The following is a 20,638-nucleotide window of genomic DNA, read 5'->3' on the forward strand; positions in this document are numbered from 1 at the left end:
ATAGCCACCAACCCGGATCCTCAGCAGTAGGTTGTGTTGTGGGAAGCAGCAAGCAGGAGAGGTTCAACTTGCATAAGTCTTCTACATTTCCCTCACCGCTGTTGTTTATGTGTCCTGTTCGGCGGCAGGGCTGGCATGCAAACATTTCTTTTGTGGGAGTTGTGAGGGGCATTTCCAGGGCTAGTCTAATGACCCTGGTGGTAGTCTGACCCTTCTTCTGTACCATGAACCTGATAAAACACACTCTTCTGTACCATGAACCTGATAAAACACTCTTCTGTACCATGAACCTGATAAAACACACTCTTCTGTACCATGAACCTGATAAAACACTCTTCTGTACCATGAACCTGATAAAACACACTCTTCTGTACCATGAACCTGATAAAACACACTCTTCTGTACCATGAACCTGATAAAACACACTCTTCTGTACCATGAACCTGATAAAACACTCTTCTGTACCATGAACCTGATAAAACACACTCTTCTGTACCATGAACCTGATAAAACACACTCTTCTGTACCATGAACCTGATAAAACACACTCTTCTGTACCATGAACCTGATAAAACACTCTTCTGTACCGTGAACCTGATAAAACACACTCTTCTGTACCATGAACCTGATAAAACACACTCTTCTGTACCATGAACCTGATAAAACACTCTTCTGTACCATGAACCTGATAAAACACACTCTTCTGTACCATGAACCTGATAACACACTCTTCTGTACCATGAACCTGATAACACACTCTTCTGTACCATGAACCTGATAAAACACACTCTTCTGTACCATGAACCTGATAAAACACTCTTCTGTACCATGAACCTGATAAAACACACTCTTCTGTACCATGAACCTGATAAAACACACTCTTCTGTACCGTGAACCTGATAAAACACACTCTTCTGTACCATGAACCTGATAAAACACTCTTCTGTAACATGAACCTGATAAAACACACTCTTCTGTACCGTGAACCTGATAAAACACACTCTTCTGAACCGTGAACCTGATAAAACACACTCTTCTGTACCATGAACCTGATAAAACACACTCTTCTGTACCGTGAACCTGATAAAACACTCTTCTGTACCGTGAACCTGATAAAACACTCTTCTGTACCGTGAACCTGATAAAACACTCTTCTGTACCGTGAACCTGATGAAACACTCTTCTGTACCGTGAACCTGATAAAACACACTCTTCTGTACCATGAACCTGATAAAACACACTCTTCTGAACTGTGAACCTAATAAAACACACTCTTCTGTACCATGAACCTGATAAAACACACTCTTCTGTACCGTGAACCTGATAAAACACACTCTTCTGTACCATGAACCTGATAAAACACACTCTTCTGTACCATGAACCTGATAAAACACTCTTCTGTACCATGAACCTGATAAAACACACTCTTCTATACCATGAACCTGATAAAACACTCTTCTGTACCATGAACCTGATAAAACACACTCTTATGTACCGTGAACCTGATAAAACACACTCTTCTGTACCGTGAACCTGATAAAACACTCTTCTGTACCATGAACCTGATAAAACACTCTTCTGTACCATGAACCTGATAAAACACACTCTTCTGTACCATGAACCTGATAAAACACACTCTTCTGTACCGTGAACCTGATAAAACACACTCTTCTATACCATGAACCTGATAAAACACTCTTCTGTACCGTGAACCTGATAAAACACACTCTTCTGTACCATGAACCTGATAAAACACACTCTTCTGTACCATGAACCTGATAAAACACACTCTTCGGTACCATGAACCTGATAAAACACACTCTTCTGTACCATGAACCTGATAAAACACACTCTTCTGTACCATGAACCTGATAAAACAGTCTTCTGTACCGTGAACCTGATAAAACACTCTTCTGTACCGTGAACCTGATAAAACACACTCTTCTGTACCGTGAACCTGATAAAACACACTCTTCTGTACCATGAACCTGATAAAACACTCTTCTGTACCGTGAACCTGATAAAACACTCTTCTGTACCATGAACCTGATAAAACACACTCTTCTGTACCGTGAACCTGATAAAACACACTCTTCTGTACCATGAACCTGATAAAACACACTCTTCTGTACCGTGAACCTGATAAAACACACTCTTCTGTACCGTGAACCTGATAAAACACTCTTCTGTACCATGAACCTGATAAAACACTCTTCTGTACCATGAACCTGATAAAACACACTCTACTGTACCATGAACCTGATAAAACACTCTTCTGTACCGTGAACCTGATAAAACACACTCTTCTGTACCATGAACCTGATAAAACACACTCTTCTGTACCATGAACCTGATAAAACACACTCTTCTGTACCATGAACCTGATAAAACACTCTTCTGTACCGTGAACCTGATAAAACACTCTTCTGTACCATGAACCTGATAAAACACACTCTTCTGTACCATGAACCTGATAAAACACTCTTCTGTACCATGAACCTGATAAAACACAGTCTTCTGTACCATGAACCTGATAAAACACTCTTCTGTACCATGAACCTGATAACACACTCTTCTATACCATGAACCTGATAAAACACTCTTCTGTACCATGAACCTGATAACACACTCTTCTGTACCATGAACCTGATAACACACTCTTCTATACCATGAACCTGATAAAACACTCTTCTGTACCATGAACCTGATAACACACTCTTCTGTACCATGAACCTGATAACACACTCTTCTGTACCATGAACCTGATAAAACACACTCTTCTGTACCATGAACCTGATAACACACTCTTGATATGAGGGGTGGAAGAGACTACCCTTTCGTCACCCAAGGCTTTCCTAGGAGTTTGGGAGATATCCAGGGGTACTTCAATGACCCTGGTGGTAGTCTGACACTTCCTCTGTACCATGAACCTTATAAAACACACTCTTCTGTACCATGAACCTGATAAAACACTCTTAATGTGAGAGGCGGAAAAGTCAAGCGAGGGTCATAACCTTGAACCCCTCGTCACCCAAGCACATGTTTCACAAGGCTTTCCTAGGAGTTTGGGGGATATCCAGGGGTACTTCAATGACCCTGGTGGTAGTCTGACCCTTCCCCTGTACCATGAACCTGATAAAACACTCATAGAGAACCCGATCTATCCCCTTTTGGGTCTTCGTAAATGGTTGATGTGAGGCGCGGAAGCATATACGAACACCTACAGGACCAGATTTTAGAAGGAATGACCCCACATTGATGTCGTCTCAGTAAGAAATCATTAAAATACCTCTTCTCCTCCTCCTTTTCCTCCTCCTCCTTTCAGGTTCTCTCCTTCCTTCCTTCTTTTTCTATACTGTCCTTCCTTCCTTCCTTGGTCAGCTAAAGCGACTCTCTCTCTCTCTCTCTCTCTCTCTCTCTCTCTCTCTCTCTCTCTCTCTCTCTCTCTCTCTCTCTCTCTCTCTCTCTCTCTCTCTCTGTGTGTGTTCAATTTGCACTTTTCAACATTTGTCATCAACTTTATTTTATTATTATTATTTACATTTTCATGACTACATATTTTTTCTTCTAGTTTATGAAGACTTGACACACACACACACACACACACACACACTCACACTCACACTCTCTCTCTCTCTCTCTCTCTCTCTCTCTCTCTCTCTCTCTCTCTCTCTCTCTCTCTCTCTCTCTCTCTCTCTCTCTCTCTCTCTCTCTCTCTCAAGTTCCCAATGCGTCTTAACATGTCTTAACACTGAACCTTCCCTTCCTGTCTGTCTGTCTTAACACTGAACCTTCCCTTCCTGTCTGTCTGTCTTAACACTGAACCTTCCCTTCCTGTCTGTCTGTCTTAACACTGAACCTTCCCTTCCTGTCTGTCTGTCTTAACACTGAACCTTCCCTTCCTGTCTGTCTGTCTTAACACTGAACCTTCCCTTCCTGTCTGTCTGTCTTAACACTGAACCTTCCCTTCCTGTCTGTCTGTCTTAACACTGAACCTTCCCTTCCTGTCTGTCTGTCTTAACACTGAACCTTCCCTTCCTGTCTGTCTGTCTTAACACTGAACCTTCCCTTCCTGTCTGTCTGTCTTAACACTGAACCTTCCCTTCCTGTCTGTCTGTCTTAACACTGAACCTTCCCTTCCTGTCTGTCTGTCTTAACACTGAACCTTCCCTTCCTGTCTGTCTGTCTTAACACTGAACCTTCCCTTCCTGTCTGTCTGTGAACCCAAGCACCTATCATTAGTCTCATTGAAACTTGATCTATACTAACATGACATTCCTCTCTCTCTCTCTCTCTCTCTCTCTCTCTCTCTCTCTCTCTCTCTCTCTCTCTCTCTCTCTCTCTCTCACACAGAACACAAAAGAATAGCAGCTTGGTTTGTGCCTTGAGGGGCCTACCACGCAGCACATGCCACCACCACCAGCGCCACCACCACCCATCCGGCAAGGCTTTTTTTTTCTTTTTCTTTCGGTTGACTCCCTTACATCCTTTTTTTCCCTTCCTTCCTTCCTTCCTTCCTTCCTTCTTTTCTTTCTTACCTTGTTCCCTCTCCTTCCTTTCCTCTTCCCTTTCGTTTTCCTCCCTCCCTTCCTTCTCTTCTACTTCTTTTAATTTCTTCTCAACGCTCCATCTCTTCCTCCCTTTCCTTCCCTCCCTTCCCTTCCAAACACTTCCTTACAATTCTATTCAGTGTGTTAGTGGGTCACATTCTTAGATATTTCATCACCCTGGCAAACACACTTGACAGGGCTTTCCTAGGAGTTGTGGGGGCATTTCCTGGGGTAGTTTTATGCCCCTGGTGGTAGTGTGACCCTTCCTCCGTGCCTTCAACCTAAAATACTTATACATCCTTCATACAGAACAATGATTTTTTGGTGTTCTGTGACTGTAACACTTTCCTTCCTTCCTTCCTTCCTTCCCTCCTCTGTTGGCCAAGTGAAGCACCCCTTCCAACACTCCTCCTTATCTTTCTTTCTTTCTTGGTTGCGATACTTCAGTGGTGGTGGTGGTGGTGGTGGTGGTGACCCATAGACAGCTTGGATAGGATGGAATTTTGTGTATGCTCAGGCAACTCTCACACACACACACACACACACACACACACACACACACACACACACACAATATGCAGCACTAAAAATAAACTTATACAAAAGATAAAATACTGACATAAGAACAGACTGAGGAGGAGGTGTGTGCATGGACAGCCACACACACACACACACACACACACACACGCACTCACACACACACACACACACACCCAGCAGGTCACATGTAGTAGTAGTAGTAGTAGTAGTAGTAGTGGTAGTAGTAGTAGTAGTAGTAGTAGTAGTAATAGCAGTAGTACACCACAAAGTGATAGCAGGGATAACACCTCAACATGGAGTGTACACGGTACACATATGTAAGTATTTATACTCTCCCCCGCGCACACGACACCTCGGGGAAGAAACGCACACACACGGGAGGGTCCACACACACACACACACACACACACGCACACAGACATACACACCAGGCCACGCACACACACCACCAGATCAAGAAATCCTTTGGCTCTTAAACACACACACACACACACACACACACACACACACACACACACACACACACACACACACACACACACACACACAGATTGGAGTGGCTCTTGTGGCTGTCCCCAGAACACCTCCCAAACCTTCCTTCCTTCCTTCCTTCCTTCCTCCACTAGCACCACATTCCCCTCCCTCCTTCCTTCCTTCCTTCCTCCCTTGCTCCACTAGCACCACATTCCCCTCCTTCCTTCCTTCCTTCCTTCCTTCCTCCCTTCCTCCACTAGCACCACATTCCCCTCCCTTCCTTTGCTAGCACCACATTCCCCTCCCTCCCTCACTTCCTTCTTCCTTTCCTTTTCTTTCTCTCCTTTTTACATCAGCTGCCTTTCCCTCCTTCCTTCCTTCCTTCAAGTCCTTCTCATCATTGCTTTTCCTATCCTTCCTTCCTTCCTTCCTTCTTCCCTCTTTACCTTCCTTCCCATTCCTTCCCTTGCCAGCTCCATCTCTTCCCTCCCCTTCCCTTCCTTGCCATTCCTTCTCTTCCCTTCCTTCCCCTTCCTTCCAGCCTCACACGCCTCTCATACACTCCACCTCTCCTTCCTTCCCATTCCACTCCGTTCCTTCCTTGGTCTGGTCTCGTCGCAGCGGTCTCGGGGTAGGGGGAGGAGCGCAGGGGGTCGGGGAGGGCCACCACACACCCCTTCCATCCCTTGTCAGCTTCCATCCCTCTGTTCCTTGGCATCCACTCCGACACTGGTCTGGGCGCTGTCTCCGTCCATCCCCTCGTGTCCCTAGGTCTTGGGGGAGGGGGAGGAGCGCAGGGGGTTGGGGAGGGCCACCAGCCTTCGCCCTAGCTACTTGCTTTTGTTGGCCAGCTTGCAACGGAACGACCGCTGCTTGGCCATGATGGTGGGCAGGCCCGGCTTGGCACGGCTGCACGGAGGGAGGTTCTGCGCCAGGGCCTCGCTGCCCTCCACCTCTGGGGGCGGGAAGGGGGGACGGGGATTAGAATACTGGGGGGCTGGGTAGGGTAGGGTAGGGTAGGGTACGATAGGGTAGGATAGGGTAGAGTAGGGTAGGATAGGGTAGAGTAGGGTAGGGTAGGGTAGGGTAGGTTTGTCTAGGTCAGGTTAGGTTACGGTAGGTTAGCTATGGTTGGGTTAGGTTTGTCTAGGTTAGGTTAGGTTACGGTAGGTTAGCTATGGTTGGGTTAGGTTTGGCTAGGTTAGGTTACATTAGGTTAGGCTAGGCTAGGTTACTTTATTTTTGGCTAGGCTAGGCTAGTTAAAGTTAAGTTAGATGTCTCTGTGTGTGGACTCTGGGAGTTAGGAAAGATGGAGTAAGATCTATTAGGTTAGGTTAGGTTAGGTTAGGTTAGGTTAGGTCAGAATAGGTTAGGTTATGGGGGAGGGAGGGAGGGAGGGAAGGGGTGGGGGAGGGATGAACATCAGAACCAAAGAGTCTGCAATAGGCCTATGATGGTCTGTACAAGGCAGCTCCTGTGAACCTACCCCACCTAACATAACTGTCCATGAACTTGTCGAATCTATTTTTGAGTGTGACTATTGTATTGGCACTCACTCACCACATGACTGCCAGGCCTGTTCCACTCATCCACCACTCTGTTAGTATTGGCACTCACTCACCACATGACTGCCAGGCCTGTTCCACTCATCCACCACTCTGTTAGTATTGGCACTCACTCACCACATGACTGCCAGGCCTGTTCCACTCATCCACCACTCTGTTAGTATTGGCACTCACTCACCACATGACTGCCAGGCCTGTTCCACTCATCCACCACTCTGTTAGTATTGGCACTCACTCACCACATGACTGCCAGGCCTGTTCCACTCATCCACCACTCTGTTAGTATTGGCACTCACTCACCACATGACTGCCAGGCCTGTTCCACTCATCCACCACTGTTAGTATTGGCACTCACTCACCACATGACTGCCAGGCCTGTTCCACTCATCCACCACTCTGTTAGTATTGGCACTCACTCACCACATGACTGCCAGGCCTGTTCCACTCATCCACCACTCTGTTAGTATTGGCACTCACTCACCACATGACTGCCAGGCCTGTTCCACTCATCCACCACTCTGTTAGTATTGGCACTCACTCACCACATGACTGCCAGGCCTGTTCCACTCATCCACCACTCTGTTAGTATTGGCACTCACTCACCACATGACTGCCAGGCCTGTTCCACTCATCCACCACTCTGTTAGTATTGGCACTCACTCACCACATGACTGCCAGGCCTGTTCCACTCATCCACCACTCTGTTCGTGAACCAATTCTTGCCAATGTCCCTGCTGAATCTGAATTTGTCCAATTTAAACCCATTACTACATGTCCTGCCCAGTTCTCATACCACTAACACCTCATTAACATCCCCGTATTAAAGCCTTTCACCCATTTATTAACCTGGATCAAGTCTCCTCGCACCTTCCCCTTGATAGAGAGTGTAAGTTTAATTGTTTGAGTCTTTCCTCATGTGGCAGTTGGCAAGGGGAGGGAGGGAGGGAGAGGAAGGAGTTACAGGATGGGGGGGGGGGGAGAGAGAGAGAGAGAGAGAGAGAGAGAGAGTTAAGACTGTGTTATGACTAATCTACTTGTCTGTAATGATAATAATAATAATAATAATAATAATAATAATAATAATAATAATAATAATAATAATAATAAGCTGGAAACATATTAGAAGCAAATAATGTAATACTAGAAGCTGGGGGCAGGCAGGGACGAGACACACACACACACACACACACACACACACACACACACACTCTCTTTCTTCATCTATTTGCTGTCTTATCTAACTGTCTACCTATCTGTCTATCTGGCTCTGTGTGTGTGTGTGTGTGTGTGTGTGTGTGTGTGTGTGTGTGTTAGGTATGGTTAGGTTAGGTTTGACTAGGTTAGGTTGGGTTAGGTTTGGCTAGGGTAGGTTGGGGATGGTTAGGCTAGGTTAGGGTAGGTTAGGTTTGGGTAGGTTGGGTTAGGTTTGGCTAGGGTAGGTTGGGTTAGGTTTGGCTAGGGTAGGTTGGGGATGGTTAGGTTAGGTTAGGTTAGGACAGGTTTGGCTAGGGTAGGTTGGGGATGGTTAGGGTAGGTTAGGTTAGGACAGGTTTGGCTAGGGTAGGTTGGGTTAGGTTTGGCTAGGGTAGGATGGGGATGGTTAGGTTAGGTTAGGTTAGGTTTGGCTAGGGTAGGTTAGGTTAGGTTTGGCTAAGGTAGGTTAGGTTAGGTTTGGCTAGGGTAGGTTGGGTTAGGTTTGGCTAGGGTAGGTTGGGTTAGGTTTGGCTAGGGTAGGTTAGGTTAGGTTTGGCTAGGGTAGGTTAGGTTAGGTTTGATTAGGGTAGGTTGGGGATGGTTAGGTTAGGTTAGGTTAGGTTTGGCTAGGGTAGGTTGGGTTAGGTTTGATTAGGGTAGGTTGGGGATGGTTTGGCTGGGGTAGGTTGGGTTAGGTTTGATTAGGGTAGGTTGGGGATGGTTTGGCTAGGGTAGGTTGGGTTAGGTTTGATTAGGGTAGGTTGGGGATGGTTTGGCTAGGGTAGGTTGGGTTAGGTTTGATTAGGGTAGGTTGGGTATGGTTTGGCTAGGGTAGGTTGGGTATGGTTTGGCTAGGGTAGGTTGGGTTAGGTTTGGCTAGGGTAGGTTGGGGATGGTTTGGCTAGGGTAGGTTGGGGATGGTTTGGCTAGGGTAGGTTGGGTATGGTTTGGCTAGGGTAGGTTGGGGATGGTTTGGCTAGGGTAGGTTGGGGATGGTTTGGCTGGGGTAGGTTGGGGATGGTTTGGCTAGGGTAGGTTAGGTATGGTTTGGCTAGGGTAGGTTGGGTTAGGTTTGGCTGGGGTAGGTTGGGGATGGTTTGGCTAGGGTAGGTTGGGGATGGTTTGGCTAGGGTAGGTTAGGTATGGTTTGGCTAGGGTAGGTTGGGTTAGGTTTGGCTGGGGTAGGTTGGGGATGGTTTGGCTAGGGTAGGTTGGGTTAGGTTTGGCTAGGGTAGGTTGGGTATGGTTTGGCTAGGGTAGGTTGGGTTAGGTTTGGTTAGGGTAGGTTGGGGATGGTTTGGCTGGGGTAGGTTGGGTTAGGTTTGGCTAGGGTAGGTTGGGTTAGGTTTGGCTAAGGTAGGTTGGGTATGGTTTGGCTGGGTTAGATTAGGTTAGGTTGGGTATGGTTAGGTTAGGTTGGGTATGGTTAGGTTAGGTGAGGTTTGGCTAGGGTAGGTTGGGTATAGTTTGGCTAAGGTAGGTTGGGTATAGTTTGGCTAAGGTAGGTTGGGTATGGTTTGGCTGGGTTAGATTAGGTTAGGTTGGGTATGGTTAGGTTAGGTTGGGTATGGTTAGGTTAGGTTAGGTTGGGTATGGTTAGGTTAGGTTGGGTATGGTTAGGTTAGGTTTAGTTAGGGTAATTAACCTTTCTAAACTGGTGATAAATACTACAAGCTGCAATTACCCACTGAAAGCCCAGCACCTCTGACTACTGACAACTCCAGCATGTGAATGAAAGTGCAGAGACAGACTCGCTGCGGAAGTTGACAGATACTAATGACGTGTTTACAAAGGTCCAAGAAGATGACAAGAATAATGGTAATACAAGGAGAGAAAGATTAGGAAAGCAAGAAGAAGAAGAAGATGAGGAGGAGAAACAGGGAAAGAGAACACAGAGAAAAAAGATGATGAAAAAGGAACAGAAATTTTAATACTGATAACACACACACACACACACACACACACACACACAATCATACCACCCCCCCTACACACACACGCACACAGACCCCCTCCTCTCTCCCTATGCACACACCCACACCCACACACACACACCCACACAATCATATCCCCCTCTACACACACCCACACAATCATATCCCCCTCTACACACACCCACACAATCATATCCCCCTCTACACACACCCACACCCACACACACACCCCTGCCGCCCCCTGTCTGGCACATACTTACAGCAGGGAATGTTCAGGGACTCATCAAACAGCTACTAAAGGCAACCACTCCCTCAGTACTTCAAGCCACCATCTGTGAACCAAACACACACCATTAGGAGCCATACACACACACACACACACACACACACACACACACACACACACACACACACTCCCTCAGTACTTCAAGCCACCATCTGTGAACCAAACACACACCATTAGGAGCCATACACACACACACACACACACACACACACACACACACACACACACACACTCCCTCAGTACTTCAAGCCACCATCTGTGAACCAAACACACACCATTAGGAGCCATACACACACACACACACACACACACACACACACACACACACACACACACACACACACACACACACACACACTCCCTCAGTACTTCAAGCCACCATCTGTGAACCAAACACACACCATTAGGAGCCATACACACACACACACACACACACACACACACACACACACACACACTCCCTCAGTACTTCAAGTCACCATCTGTGAACCAAACACACACCATTAGGAGCCATACACACACACACACACACACACACACACACACACACACTCCCTCAGTACTTCAAGTCACCATCTGTGAACCAAACACACACACACACACACACACACACACACACACACACACACACACACACACACACACTTCATGTTGCAACTGCTTAGAGCGCTGCGCTGCCAGGCCTGACGGCCCAACAGGGCGGAAGTTAGAGCCCGCCAGATTCTTTCTGTTGACTAGGAGTGCTTATTGTCCCCCCTTGAGCAAGGGGGATGGGGTGTGTGGTGTGTGAGGTCCTGGCAGTACCCAGAGATTGACAATAAAGAGCACTTGCTCACGTCGGGAGAGTACCTGCTGGCGACTACGAGGCCAACACATGATCAGGCCGTGGTGGTGGTGAATTACACTCAGACACACACACACACACACACACACACACACACACACACACACACACACACACACACACACACCTCAAATATGTGTCACAGGTGCAAAGCTCAAGTGTAAATGTCATGAGAAATTCATCTGCATTTTTGAGGTCCAAGTATAGTCACGGCACCCTGGCCTGAGGCAGGCACCACCGTGCCCTGGCAGCCTGCTGTGTGGCAGCACCCTGGCCTGAGGCAGGCACCACCGTGCCCTGGCAGCCTGCTGTGTGGCAGCACCCTGGCCTGAGGCAGGCACCACCGTGCCCTGGCACCACCGTGCCCTGGCAGCCTGCTGTGTGGCAGCACCCTGGCCTGAGGCAGGCACCACCGTGCCCTGGCAGCCTGCTGTGTGGCAGCACCCTGGCCTGAGGCAGGCACCACCGTGCCCTGGCAGCCTGCTGTGTGGCAGCACCCTGGCCTGAGGCAGGCACCACCGTGCCCTGGCAGCCTGCTGTGTGGCGGCGTGCCTGACAGGAGGCTGACTAATGCATGACAGCCACACACAGCAAACACTTGCCTGTGTCAGTAAAACACACCAACAACAAGACACTGTCAATTACAGGCAACTTTGAGTTAGAAATTCTTAGTAGTGAGGCAGCAGCTGTTCTGTTAGTATAAAGGACCGCTGGCTACAGCAGCCTTGGCGCTGTACACCAGCAATAAGGTTATCAGGCTCTAGATTAACAAAACAGCTGTTTGTGACACCAATAATAATTTTCAGGTCAAAATTGTCTGTACTTGTTGGCGTTGGTGCATGGCGGTGAGGGCGTGGCTGCCACCACCGCCACCACCGCCACCACCACCACCAGGGCACCTCACAACACACTCACCAGGTTTGTTTTGTTACCTGTTCTTGTTCCTTTATTGAATTCATTTATCTACTGTTGTGTTCTGTTCTGGCGAGGGAGACAACCTGACCCCACTTGTGAGGCTGCGTGTTACAGTGCTGGGGACCTGAGAGCATAGCTGGGCGTTATCGCGATAAGTTATCGCGATACTTTATCGCTGATAACAAAATCGGATTATCGGCCATCCGCTACTTATTTAAATATACATCGGTATCTTCGTTACTTTTGTAACCAAACTAGCGATAATCACTACTTTTTTTCCGCCTCTCAGAAAAAACGTTGTCTCCTCCCTACTGCGCATGCATGGCCCGGGTGCCCGGTGTTGTATGAAAAATCTTCGGGTTATGAAATATCTTCGGTGATGAAATTTCATACTTAGATCTTGAAAATTAAAACACTTGGTTATTTTTTTATGCTACTCAAAAATCAATATATCATAGAGAAAAAACATTTAACTTTGCCCCAAAAATGATTATTCACTGCCTCAAATTTGATATTCCATATTCGTTTGTGACTATGCCATGGTATTGAAGGCATCCGGTGTTGTGTTATTTGATGTCCCATCGTCAAAAGCTGGCGCTTTTGTTTACAAACACTGGTCTCTCGTGAACTGCGCATGCTCAGACCATTAAGTGTAGACCTGTACAGTCTCACAATGCTTTTTTAACCCATTAAGAGTTGCTGGAAAGCTGAATCAAACATACAGTACCACCATCCTCGCTGTTTCTAGAACGACGTACACTCTGTACATATAAATACAACTCGTACAGAGTGCCGTTCTAGAAACAGCGAGGACGGTGGTAGTGGTACTGTATGTCTGTTTCAGCCTTCCAGCAACTCTTTATTACGGTTTAAAAGCTTTGTGAGACTGTACAGGTCTACGCTTGCTGGTCTGAGCATGCACCGTTCACGAGAGACCAGTGTTTGTAAACAATTTTTGACGGTGGGGACGCCAAATAACACAACACCGGTTCAGGCATTTCTAGTATTACCGTCCATAGGTACGTGTCAACGTGTGGTTTTAAGGTTCTGTAAGTTTCCTAAAATACAGATAATGAAAATTTGAATTCATCAATGTTGTTCTATCTGAAATATCAATATAGTATCGTTTTCGCCTATCGGACTTATCGCTAGCTAGTATCGGAACTGTGGATTTATATCGGGTATCGGTTATCGGTTATCGCCTATATTTGTGTCTCTAGTTAACGAATATCGGTTATCGCCGTTAAGGTTTTTCATTATCAGTTATCGGTTATCGGGAATAAGGTTTTCTGTTATCATGCCCAGCTATGCCTGAGACACACCCTTGTGAGCCAGACGAGGACTGGAACACACTCACACACACACACTCACACACACACTCACACACACTCACTCACACACACACACTCACACGCACACTCACACACACTCACTCACACACACACACTCACACACACACACACATGAACACAGCAATGGACACAAAAGCTTAAGAGGGACAAAATAAGCTTTAAATTTAGCCTAAAAACAACAACAACAACAACAACAACAACAACTAGAATAAGAAATGTAAAGTCATAAGCAAAAAATGAATTAAAGATATCAAAAAAATAATAGAAACAAGAAAAAGGAGAAAAAGAGGAAGAAGGAGAGGAGGAGGAGGAACAGAAAGAAGAAGAAGGAGATAATAATAATAATAATAATAATAATAATAATAATAATAATAATAATAATAATAATAATAATAATAATAATAATGAGAGGAAGATGAATAGGAAGAAGAAAAAACTTGAAGAAAAAAGAAAAAAAGAAAAAGGAAGAAAAAAACAGGAAGGAGGGAGGGAAGGAAGGAAGGAAGGAAGGAAGGAAGGAAGGAAGGAAGGAAGGAAGGAAGGAAGGAAGGAAGGAAGGAAGGAGGGAGGGAGGAAGGAAGGAAGGAAGGAAGGGAGGGAGGGAGGAAGGAAGGAAGGAAGGAAGGAAGGAAGGAAGGGAGGGAGGAAGGAAGGAAGGAAGGAAGGGAGGGAGGAAGGAAGGAAGGAAGGAAGGAAGGAAGGAAGGAGGGAGGGAGGGAGGGAGGGAGGAAGGAAGGAAGGAAGGAAGGAAGGAAGGAAGGAGGGAAAGGCAGCTGGGAGAGAAATAAGGAGAGAGGAGAGGAAAGGATAAAAATAATGAGCAAAGGAAGGAAGGAAAAGAAGGAGGAGGAGGAGGAGGAGGAGGAGAAAGCAGCTTGTATCAAAACTTGCATTCTTAAATATAAAAAAAATATATATATACAAAAATACTACAACTACTACTACTACTACTACTACTACTACTACTACTATTATTACTACTGAAGAGGACCAAACAGAAATTATATACATTAACAGAACAGGAAAAATAATAATAATAATAATAATAATAATAATAATAATAATAATAATAATAATAATAATAATAATAATAATCATGTACTGAACGTGTGTGTGTGTGTGTGTGTGTGTGTGTGGTGGTTGAAACAGTAGTAGTAGTAGAAGTAGTAGTAGTAGTAGTAGTAGTAGTAGTAGTAGTAGTAGTAGTAGTAGTAGTAGTAGAACACACTAACAAAAATCTCTACCCTTACACCCACATCAACACCCCCTCCCTCCCTCCCCCTCCCTTCCCCCTGTACTCACCCTTCTCGGTGGGTGAGGCGAGGGTGAGTGAGGACATGGATGAGGACAGGTTGACGGATGCCACGGAGAGCATGGAGGGGTACTGGGCCAGCTCCATCTCCGAGGCCTCGTCTCCGTCCGCTGGCAGGGCCGTCTCCACCATGGCTTCGAGGCAGTTGACAAAGAGCTCTGCGTTGTCCGCCGTGCAGTTGTTCTGGGGGGGGGAGAGGGGTTAAGGGGGAGATTTTTTTGGAGGGAGAGGGTTAAGGGAGATTTTTGGAGGGGGTGAGGGGTTAGGGGGGAGATTTTTTTGGAGGGGGGGAGAGGGGTTAAGGGGGAGATTTTTTTGGAGGGGGGGAGAGGGGTTAAGGGGGAGATTTTTTTGGAGGGGGGGAGAGGGGTTAAGGGGGTGTGGGTTTGGACAATGTATATACAAATTGCAAGCATAATAAAATGTTTCAAAATGTTTCAAATCTCTCTCTCTCTCTCTCTCTCTCTCTCTCTCTCTCTCTCTCTCTCTCTCTCTCTCTCTCTCTCTCTTCCTCTCCTCTGTCTCCTTCTTTTCCCTCCTCTCCCTCTCCTTCCCTCCCTGCCTGCCTACCCTTGCCTCCCTCTCTCTGTCTCTCCCATCCCTTTCCTTCCTTCCCTTCCTTCCCTTCCCTCCCGCCACAGTCCACATAAGTTCCTCTCTCTGTCTCTCCCGTCCCTCTCCTTCCCTACCCTACCCTTCCCTACCCTCCTTACCTTGGTGAATGGTCCAGCAAAGCGCCACAGTCCGCCAAAGCCCCAGCTCTGAAGTTGGTGGAGTTGCTGGTGCGCCTGGTCCTCGCAAGCCACCATGTTCTGGATGATGGACTGCACGGCGCTGAGGATCACTCCGTCGTGGCACAGCGAGAGCACCGAGGTGATTTTGGCGTCCAGCAGGGGGTGGCTGAGGGGGGGAAGGGGGTGAGTGTTTGGGTTTACTTTGGCATAGGTTAGGTTTATATAGGGAAGGTTAGGTTAGGTTAGGTTAGGTTTATATAGGGAAGGTTAGGTTAGGTTAGGTTTATATAGGGAAGGTTAGGTTAGGTTAGGTTTATATAGGGAAGGTTAGGTTAGGTTAGGTTAGGTTAGGTTTATATAGGGAAGGTTAGGTTAGGTTAGGTTTATATAGGGAAGGTTAGGTTAGGTTTATATAGGGAAGGTTAGGTTAGGTTAGGTTTATATAGGGAAGGTTAGGTTAGGTTAGGTTTATATAGGGAAGGTTAGGTTAGGTTAGGTTTATATAGGGAAGGTTAGGTTAGGTTTATATAGGGAAGGTTAGGTTAGGTTAGGTTAGTTTTATATAGGGACGGTTAGGTTAGTTTTATATAGGGAAGGTTAGGTTAGTTTTATATAGGGAAGGTTAGGTTAGTTTTATATAGGGAAGGTTAGGTTAGGTTAGGTTAGGTTAGGTTTATATAGGGAAGGTTAGGTTAGGTTAGGTTAGTTTTATATAGGGAAGGTTAGGTTAGTTTTATATAGGGAAGGTTAGGAAGAAGAAGAAGAAAAAGAAAAAGAAGAAGAAGAAGAAGATTGAAGAAGATCAAAGAAGAAGAAGAAGAAGGAGGAGGAGGAGGAGGAGGAGAGAGACATCCACCATCCTCTCTCTCTCTCTCTCTCTCTCTCTCTCTCTCTCTCTCTCTCTCATTCCATCCCTTCCTTTTCCTTCCATTCCTCTCCTCCTCCTCCTCCTCCCTCTCTCCCTTCCTCTTCCTTCCTCTCCCTTCCTGTCCTTCCTTTCCTCTTCCTCCTTCCCTCCTCTTCCTCTTCCTCCTATACCCTCCTCTCTTCCCCTTCCTCTTCCTCCCTACCTCCCTACCTTCTTTCTCCTCCTATACCCTTCCTCCTCTTCCTCCTCCCCTTCACAGCCCCCCTCCCTATCATCCCCTTCCTCTTCCTCCCTACCTCCCTTTCTCTTCCTAAATCCTTCCCACTTCTCCTCCCTCCTCTTCCCTACCCTTCCTTCCCTCCCTTTCTCTTTCTCTCCTATCCCTTCCCTTCTCTTCCCTTCCCTTCCCTTCCCTTCCCTACCCTTCCCTTGCCTCCCTTTCTCCTTCTCTCCTATCCCTTCCCTTCCCTTGCCTCTTTTTCTCCTTCTCTCCTATCCCTTCCCTTCCCTTGCCTCCCTTTCTCCTTCTCTCCTATCCCTTCCCTTCCCTTGCCTCCCTTTCTCCTTCTCTCCTATCCCTCCCTACCCTTCCTTCCCTCCCTTTCTCTTTCTCTCCTATCCCTTGCCTTCCCTCCCTTTCTCCTTCTCTCCTATCCCTTCCCTTCCCTACCCTTCCTTCCCTCCCTTCTATCTCTCCCCACTTCCACCCTCCCTTCCCCCCCCCCTCCCTTCCCTCCTCTATCCTCCCTCCTCCCTCCCTATCACCCCCCACACACTCACATGACGGGGAACACTCTAGGGAAGACGACGGATGCCTCTGCCAAATACTCGTACAAGACGCGCATCTCGTTTTCGTCGGTGGTGTACTTGACCAGCGTGGCCAGCACCGTCAGCACCAGCGCCTGCGTGGAGTACTCCGTCAGCACCTCCGGGTCCAGCAGGATGTTGTTCTCGTTGCTGACGCTGATCCGGGCGCCGCGTTCCTTGGCCGGGGGGGAGATGTCGCCCTGACGGGGGTAAGGGACAGGTTAGCGTAGGTCAGGTTAGTGTGGGGTAAGTTAGGTTAGGTTAGGAAGGAAGGAGGAGGAGGAGAAGGGAAAGGTTAGGTTAGATTAGGTTACGTTAGGTAAGGAAGGAAGGAGGAGGAGGGAGAGGTTAGGTTAGGTTAGATTAGGTTAGGTAAGGAAGGAAGGAGGAGGAGAAGGGAGAGGTTAGGTTAGGTTAGGTAAGGAAGGAAGGAGGAGGAGAAGGGAGAGGTTAGGTTAGGTTAGGTAAGGAAGGAAGGAGGAGGAGGAGAGAGAGGTTAGGTTAGGTAAGGAAGGAGGAGGAGGAGGAGGGAAAGGTTAGGTTAGATTAGGTTAGGTTAGGTAAGGAAGGAAGGAGGAGGAGGAGGGAAAGGTTAGGGATAGGTTAGGGTAGGTCAGGTTAGTGTGGGGTAAGTTAGGTTAGGAAGGAAGGAAGGAGGAGGAGGAGGGAAAGGTTAAGTTAGATTAGGTTAGGTTAGGTAAGGAAGGAAGGAGGAGGAGGAGGGATAGGTTAGGGTAGGTCAGGTTAGTGTGGGGTAAGTTAGGTTAGGTTAGGTTAGGTTAGGAAGGCAGGAGGAGGAGGAGGGAAAGGTTAGGTTAGGTTAGGTTAGGTTAGGAAGGAAGGAGGAGGAGGAGGGAAAGGTTAGGTTAGGTTAGGAGGTGTAGGTGGCGGGGTGAGCCTGGGTTTCATTTGGTTGGATTGGGTTGAGATGGGTTAGTAAGGCAAGGGAGGCAAGGGGATGAACTGGCAAGGGAGGAGAAGGAAGGGAGGGATGGTTGGGTTGGGTGAGTAAGGCAAGGGAGGAGAAGGAAGGGAGGGATGGTTGGGTTGGGTGAGTAAGGCAAGGGAGGAGAAGGAAGGGAGGGATGGTTGGGTTGGGTGAGTAAGGCAAGGGAGAAGAAGGAAGGGAGGGATGGTTGGGTTGGGTGAGTAAGGCAAGGGAGGAGAAAGTGGTGTAAGGGAGTAAGAAGTAAAGGAGTAAGGGAGGGCAAGGCCATAAGGCAAGGCAGGAGTAAGGGAGTAGAGGGAAGCTGAATAAGGGAGGGAAGGGAGGATGATTGGGTTGAGTGGGTAAGGCAAGGGAGGAGAAAGTGGAGTAAGGGAGTAAGAAGTAAATGAGTAAGGGAGGGCAAGGGAGTAGGTAAGCCAAGGGAGTAAGGGAGGGCAAGGGAGTAAGTAAGGCAAGGCAGGAGTAAGGAAGGGCAAGGGAGTAAGGCAAGGCAGGAGTAAGGGAGGACAAGGGAGTAAGGCAAGGCAGGAGTAAGGGAGGGTAAGGGAGTAAGGCAAGGCAGGAGTAAGGGAGGGTAAGGGAGTAAGGCAAGGCAGGAGTAAGGGAGGACAAGGGAGTAAGGCAAGGCAGGAGTAAGGGAGGACAAGGGAGTAAGGCAAGGCAGGAGTAAGGGAGGACAAGGGAGTAAGGCAAGGCAGGAGTAAGGGAGGACAAGGGAGTAAGGCAAGGCAGGAGTAAGGGAGGGTAAGGGAGTAAGGGAGGGAAAGGGAGTAAGGCAAGGCAGGAGTAAGGGAGGACAAGGGAGTAAGGCAAGGCAGGAGTAAGGGAGGACAAGGGAGTAAGGCAAGGCAGGAGTAAGGGAGGACAAGGGAGTAAGGCAAGGCAGGAGTAAGGGAGGACAAGGGAGTAAGGCAAGGCAGGAGTAAGGGAGGACAAGGGAGTAAGGCAAGGCAGGAGTAAGGGAGGGTAAGGGAGTAAGTAAGAGCAAGGCAGGAGTAAGGGAGGGTAAGGGAGTAAGTAAGAGCAAGGCAGGAGTAAGGGAGGGCAAGGGAGTAAGGCAAGGCAGGAGTAAGGGAGGGCAAGGGAGTAAGGCAAGGCAGGAGTAAGGGAGGGCAAGGGAGTAAGGCAAGGCAGGAGTAAGGGAGTAAGGCAAGGCAGGAGTAAGGGAGGGCAAGGGAGTAAGGCAAGGCAGGAGTAAGGGAGGGCAAGGGAGTAAGGCAAGGCAGGAGTAAGGGAGGGCAAGGGAGTAAGGGAGGGCAAGGGAGTAAGGGAGGCCAAGGGAGTAAGTAAGAGCAAGGCAGGAGTAAGGGAGGGAAAGGGAGTAAGGCAAGGCAGGAGTAAGGGAGGGCAAGGGAGTAAGGGAGGCCAAGGGAGTAAGTAAGAGCAAGGCAGGAGTAAGGGAGGGAAAGGGAGTAAGGCAAGGCAGGAGTAAGGGAGGGCAAGGGAGTAAGGCAAGGCAGGAGTAAGGGAGGGCAAGGGAGTAAGGCAAGGCAGGAGTAAGGGAGGGCAAGGGAGTAAGTAAGAGCAAGGCAGGAGTAAGGGAGGGCAAGGGAGTAAGGGAGGCCAAGGGAGTAAGTAAGAGCAAGGCAGGAGTAAGGGAGGGCAAGGGAGTAAGGGAGGGCAAGGGAGTAAGGGAGGGCAAGGGAGTAAGGGAGGCCAAGGGAGTAAGTAAGAGCAAGGCAGGAGTAAGGGAGGGCAAGGCAGGAGTAAGGGAGGGCAAGGCAGGAGTAAGGGAGGGCAAGGCAGGAGTAAGGGAGGGCAAGGCAGGAGTAAGGGAGGACAAGGGAGTAAGTAAGAGCAAGGCAGGAGTAAGGGAGGGCAAGGCAGGAGTAAGGGAGGACAAGGGAGTAAGTAAGAGCAAGGCAGGAGTAAGGGAGGACAAGGCAGGAGTAAGGGAGGCCAAGGGAGTAAGTAAGAGCAAGGCAGGAGTAAGGGAGGACAAGGGAGTAAGTAAGAGCAAGGCAGGAGTAAGGGAGGACAAGGGAGTAAGTAAGAGCAAGGCAGGAGTAAGGGAGGACAAGGGAGTAAGTAAGAGCAAGGCAGGAGTAAGGGAGGACAAGGCAGGAGTAAGGGAGGACAAGGGAGTAAGTAAGAGCAAGGCAGGAGTAAGGGAGGGCAAGGCAGGAGTAAGGGAGGACAAGGGAGTAAGTAAGAGCAAGGCAGGAGTAAGGGAGGGCAAGGCAGGAGTAAGGGAGGACAAGGGAGTAAGTAAGAGCAAGGCAGGAGTAAGGGAGGACAAGGGAGGAGTAAGTAAGGCAAGGCAGGAGTAAGGGAGGACAAGGGAGGAGTAAGTAAGGCAAGGCAGGAGTAAGG

The 20,638-nt window shown here is 48.0% G+C and overlaps 2 protein-coding genes across 3 annotated transcripts in view; both read right to left on the minus strand.

Annotated features, from left to right (window-relative positions):
* Positions 1-503: 503 nt before the first annotated feature.
* Positions 504-4,119, minus strand: LOC126992071 (uncharacterized). 2 transcript variants are annotated; one of them, XM_050850748.1, is made up of 4 exons: positions 2,531-4,119; positions 2,351-2,470; positions 866-2,017; positions 504-594 (listed from the first exon to the last, which is right to left on the minus strand). In XM_050850748.1, exons 1-3 carry the CDS (start codon positions 2,787-2,789, stop codon positions 1,488-1,490), a joined length of 909 nt encoding a protein of 302 aa, XP_050706705.1. In that variant the 5' UTR covers positions 2,790-4,119; the 3' UTR covers positions 504-594; positions 866-1,487. The 2 variants fall into 2 exon arrangements, with proteins under 2 accessions (XP_050706705.1, XP_050706704.1); XM_050850747.1 differs by lacking the exon at positions 2,531-4,119 and having other exon boundaries at positions 866-2,513.
* A 1,457-nt stretch (positions 4,120-5,576) lies between these two features.
* Positions 5,577-20,638, minus strand: part of LOC126992070 (neurofibromin-like) — a gene marked incomplete at its 5' end in the record, with an annotated part of 74,548 nt that continues 59,486 nt past the window's right edge. Inside the window, 4 exon segments of the mRNA XM_050850746.1 lie at positions 5,577-6,519; positions 14,958-15,150; positions 15,681-15,867; positions 17,350-17,576. Of these exon segments, the coding sequence (XP_050706703.1) occupies positions 6,395-6,519; positions 14,958-15,150; positions 15,681-15,867; positions 17,350-17,576 (732 nt within the window).

The sequence above is a fragment of the Eriocheir sinensis genome, unplaced genomic scaffold, assembly GCF_024679095.1.
Source record: "Eriocheir sinensis breed Jianghai 21 unplaced genomic scaffold, ASM2467909v1 Scaffold394, whole genome shotgun sequence".
Classification (NCBI taxonomy): Eukaryota; Metazoa; Arthropoda; class Malacostraca; order Decapoda; family Varunidae; genus Eriocheir; species Eriocheir sinensis.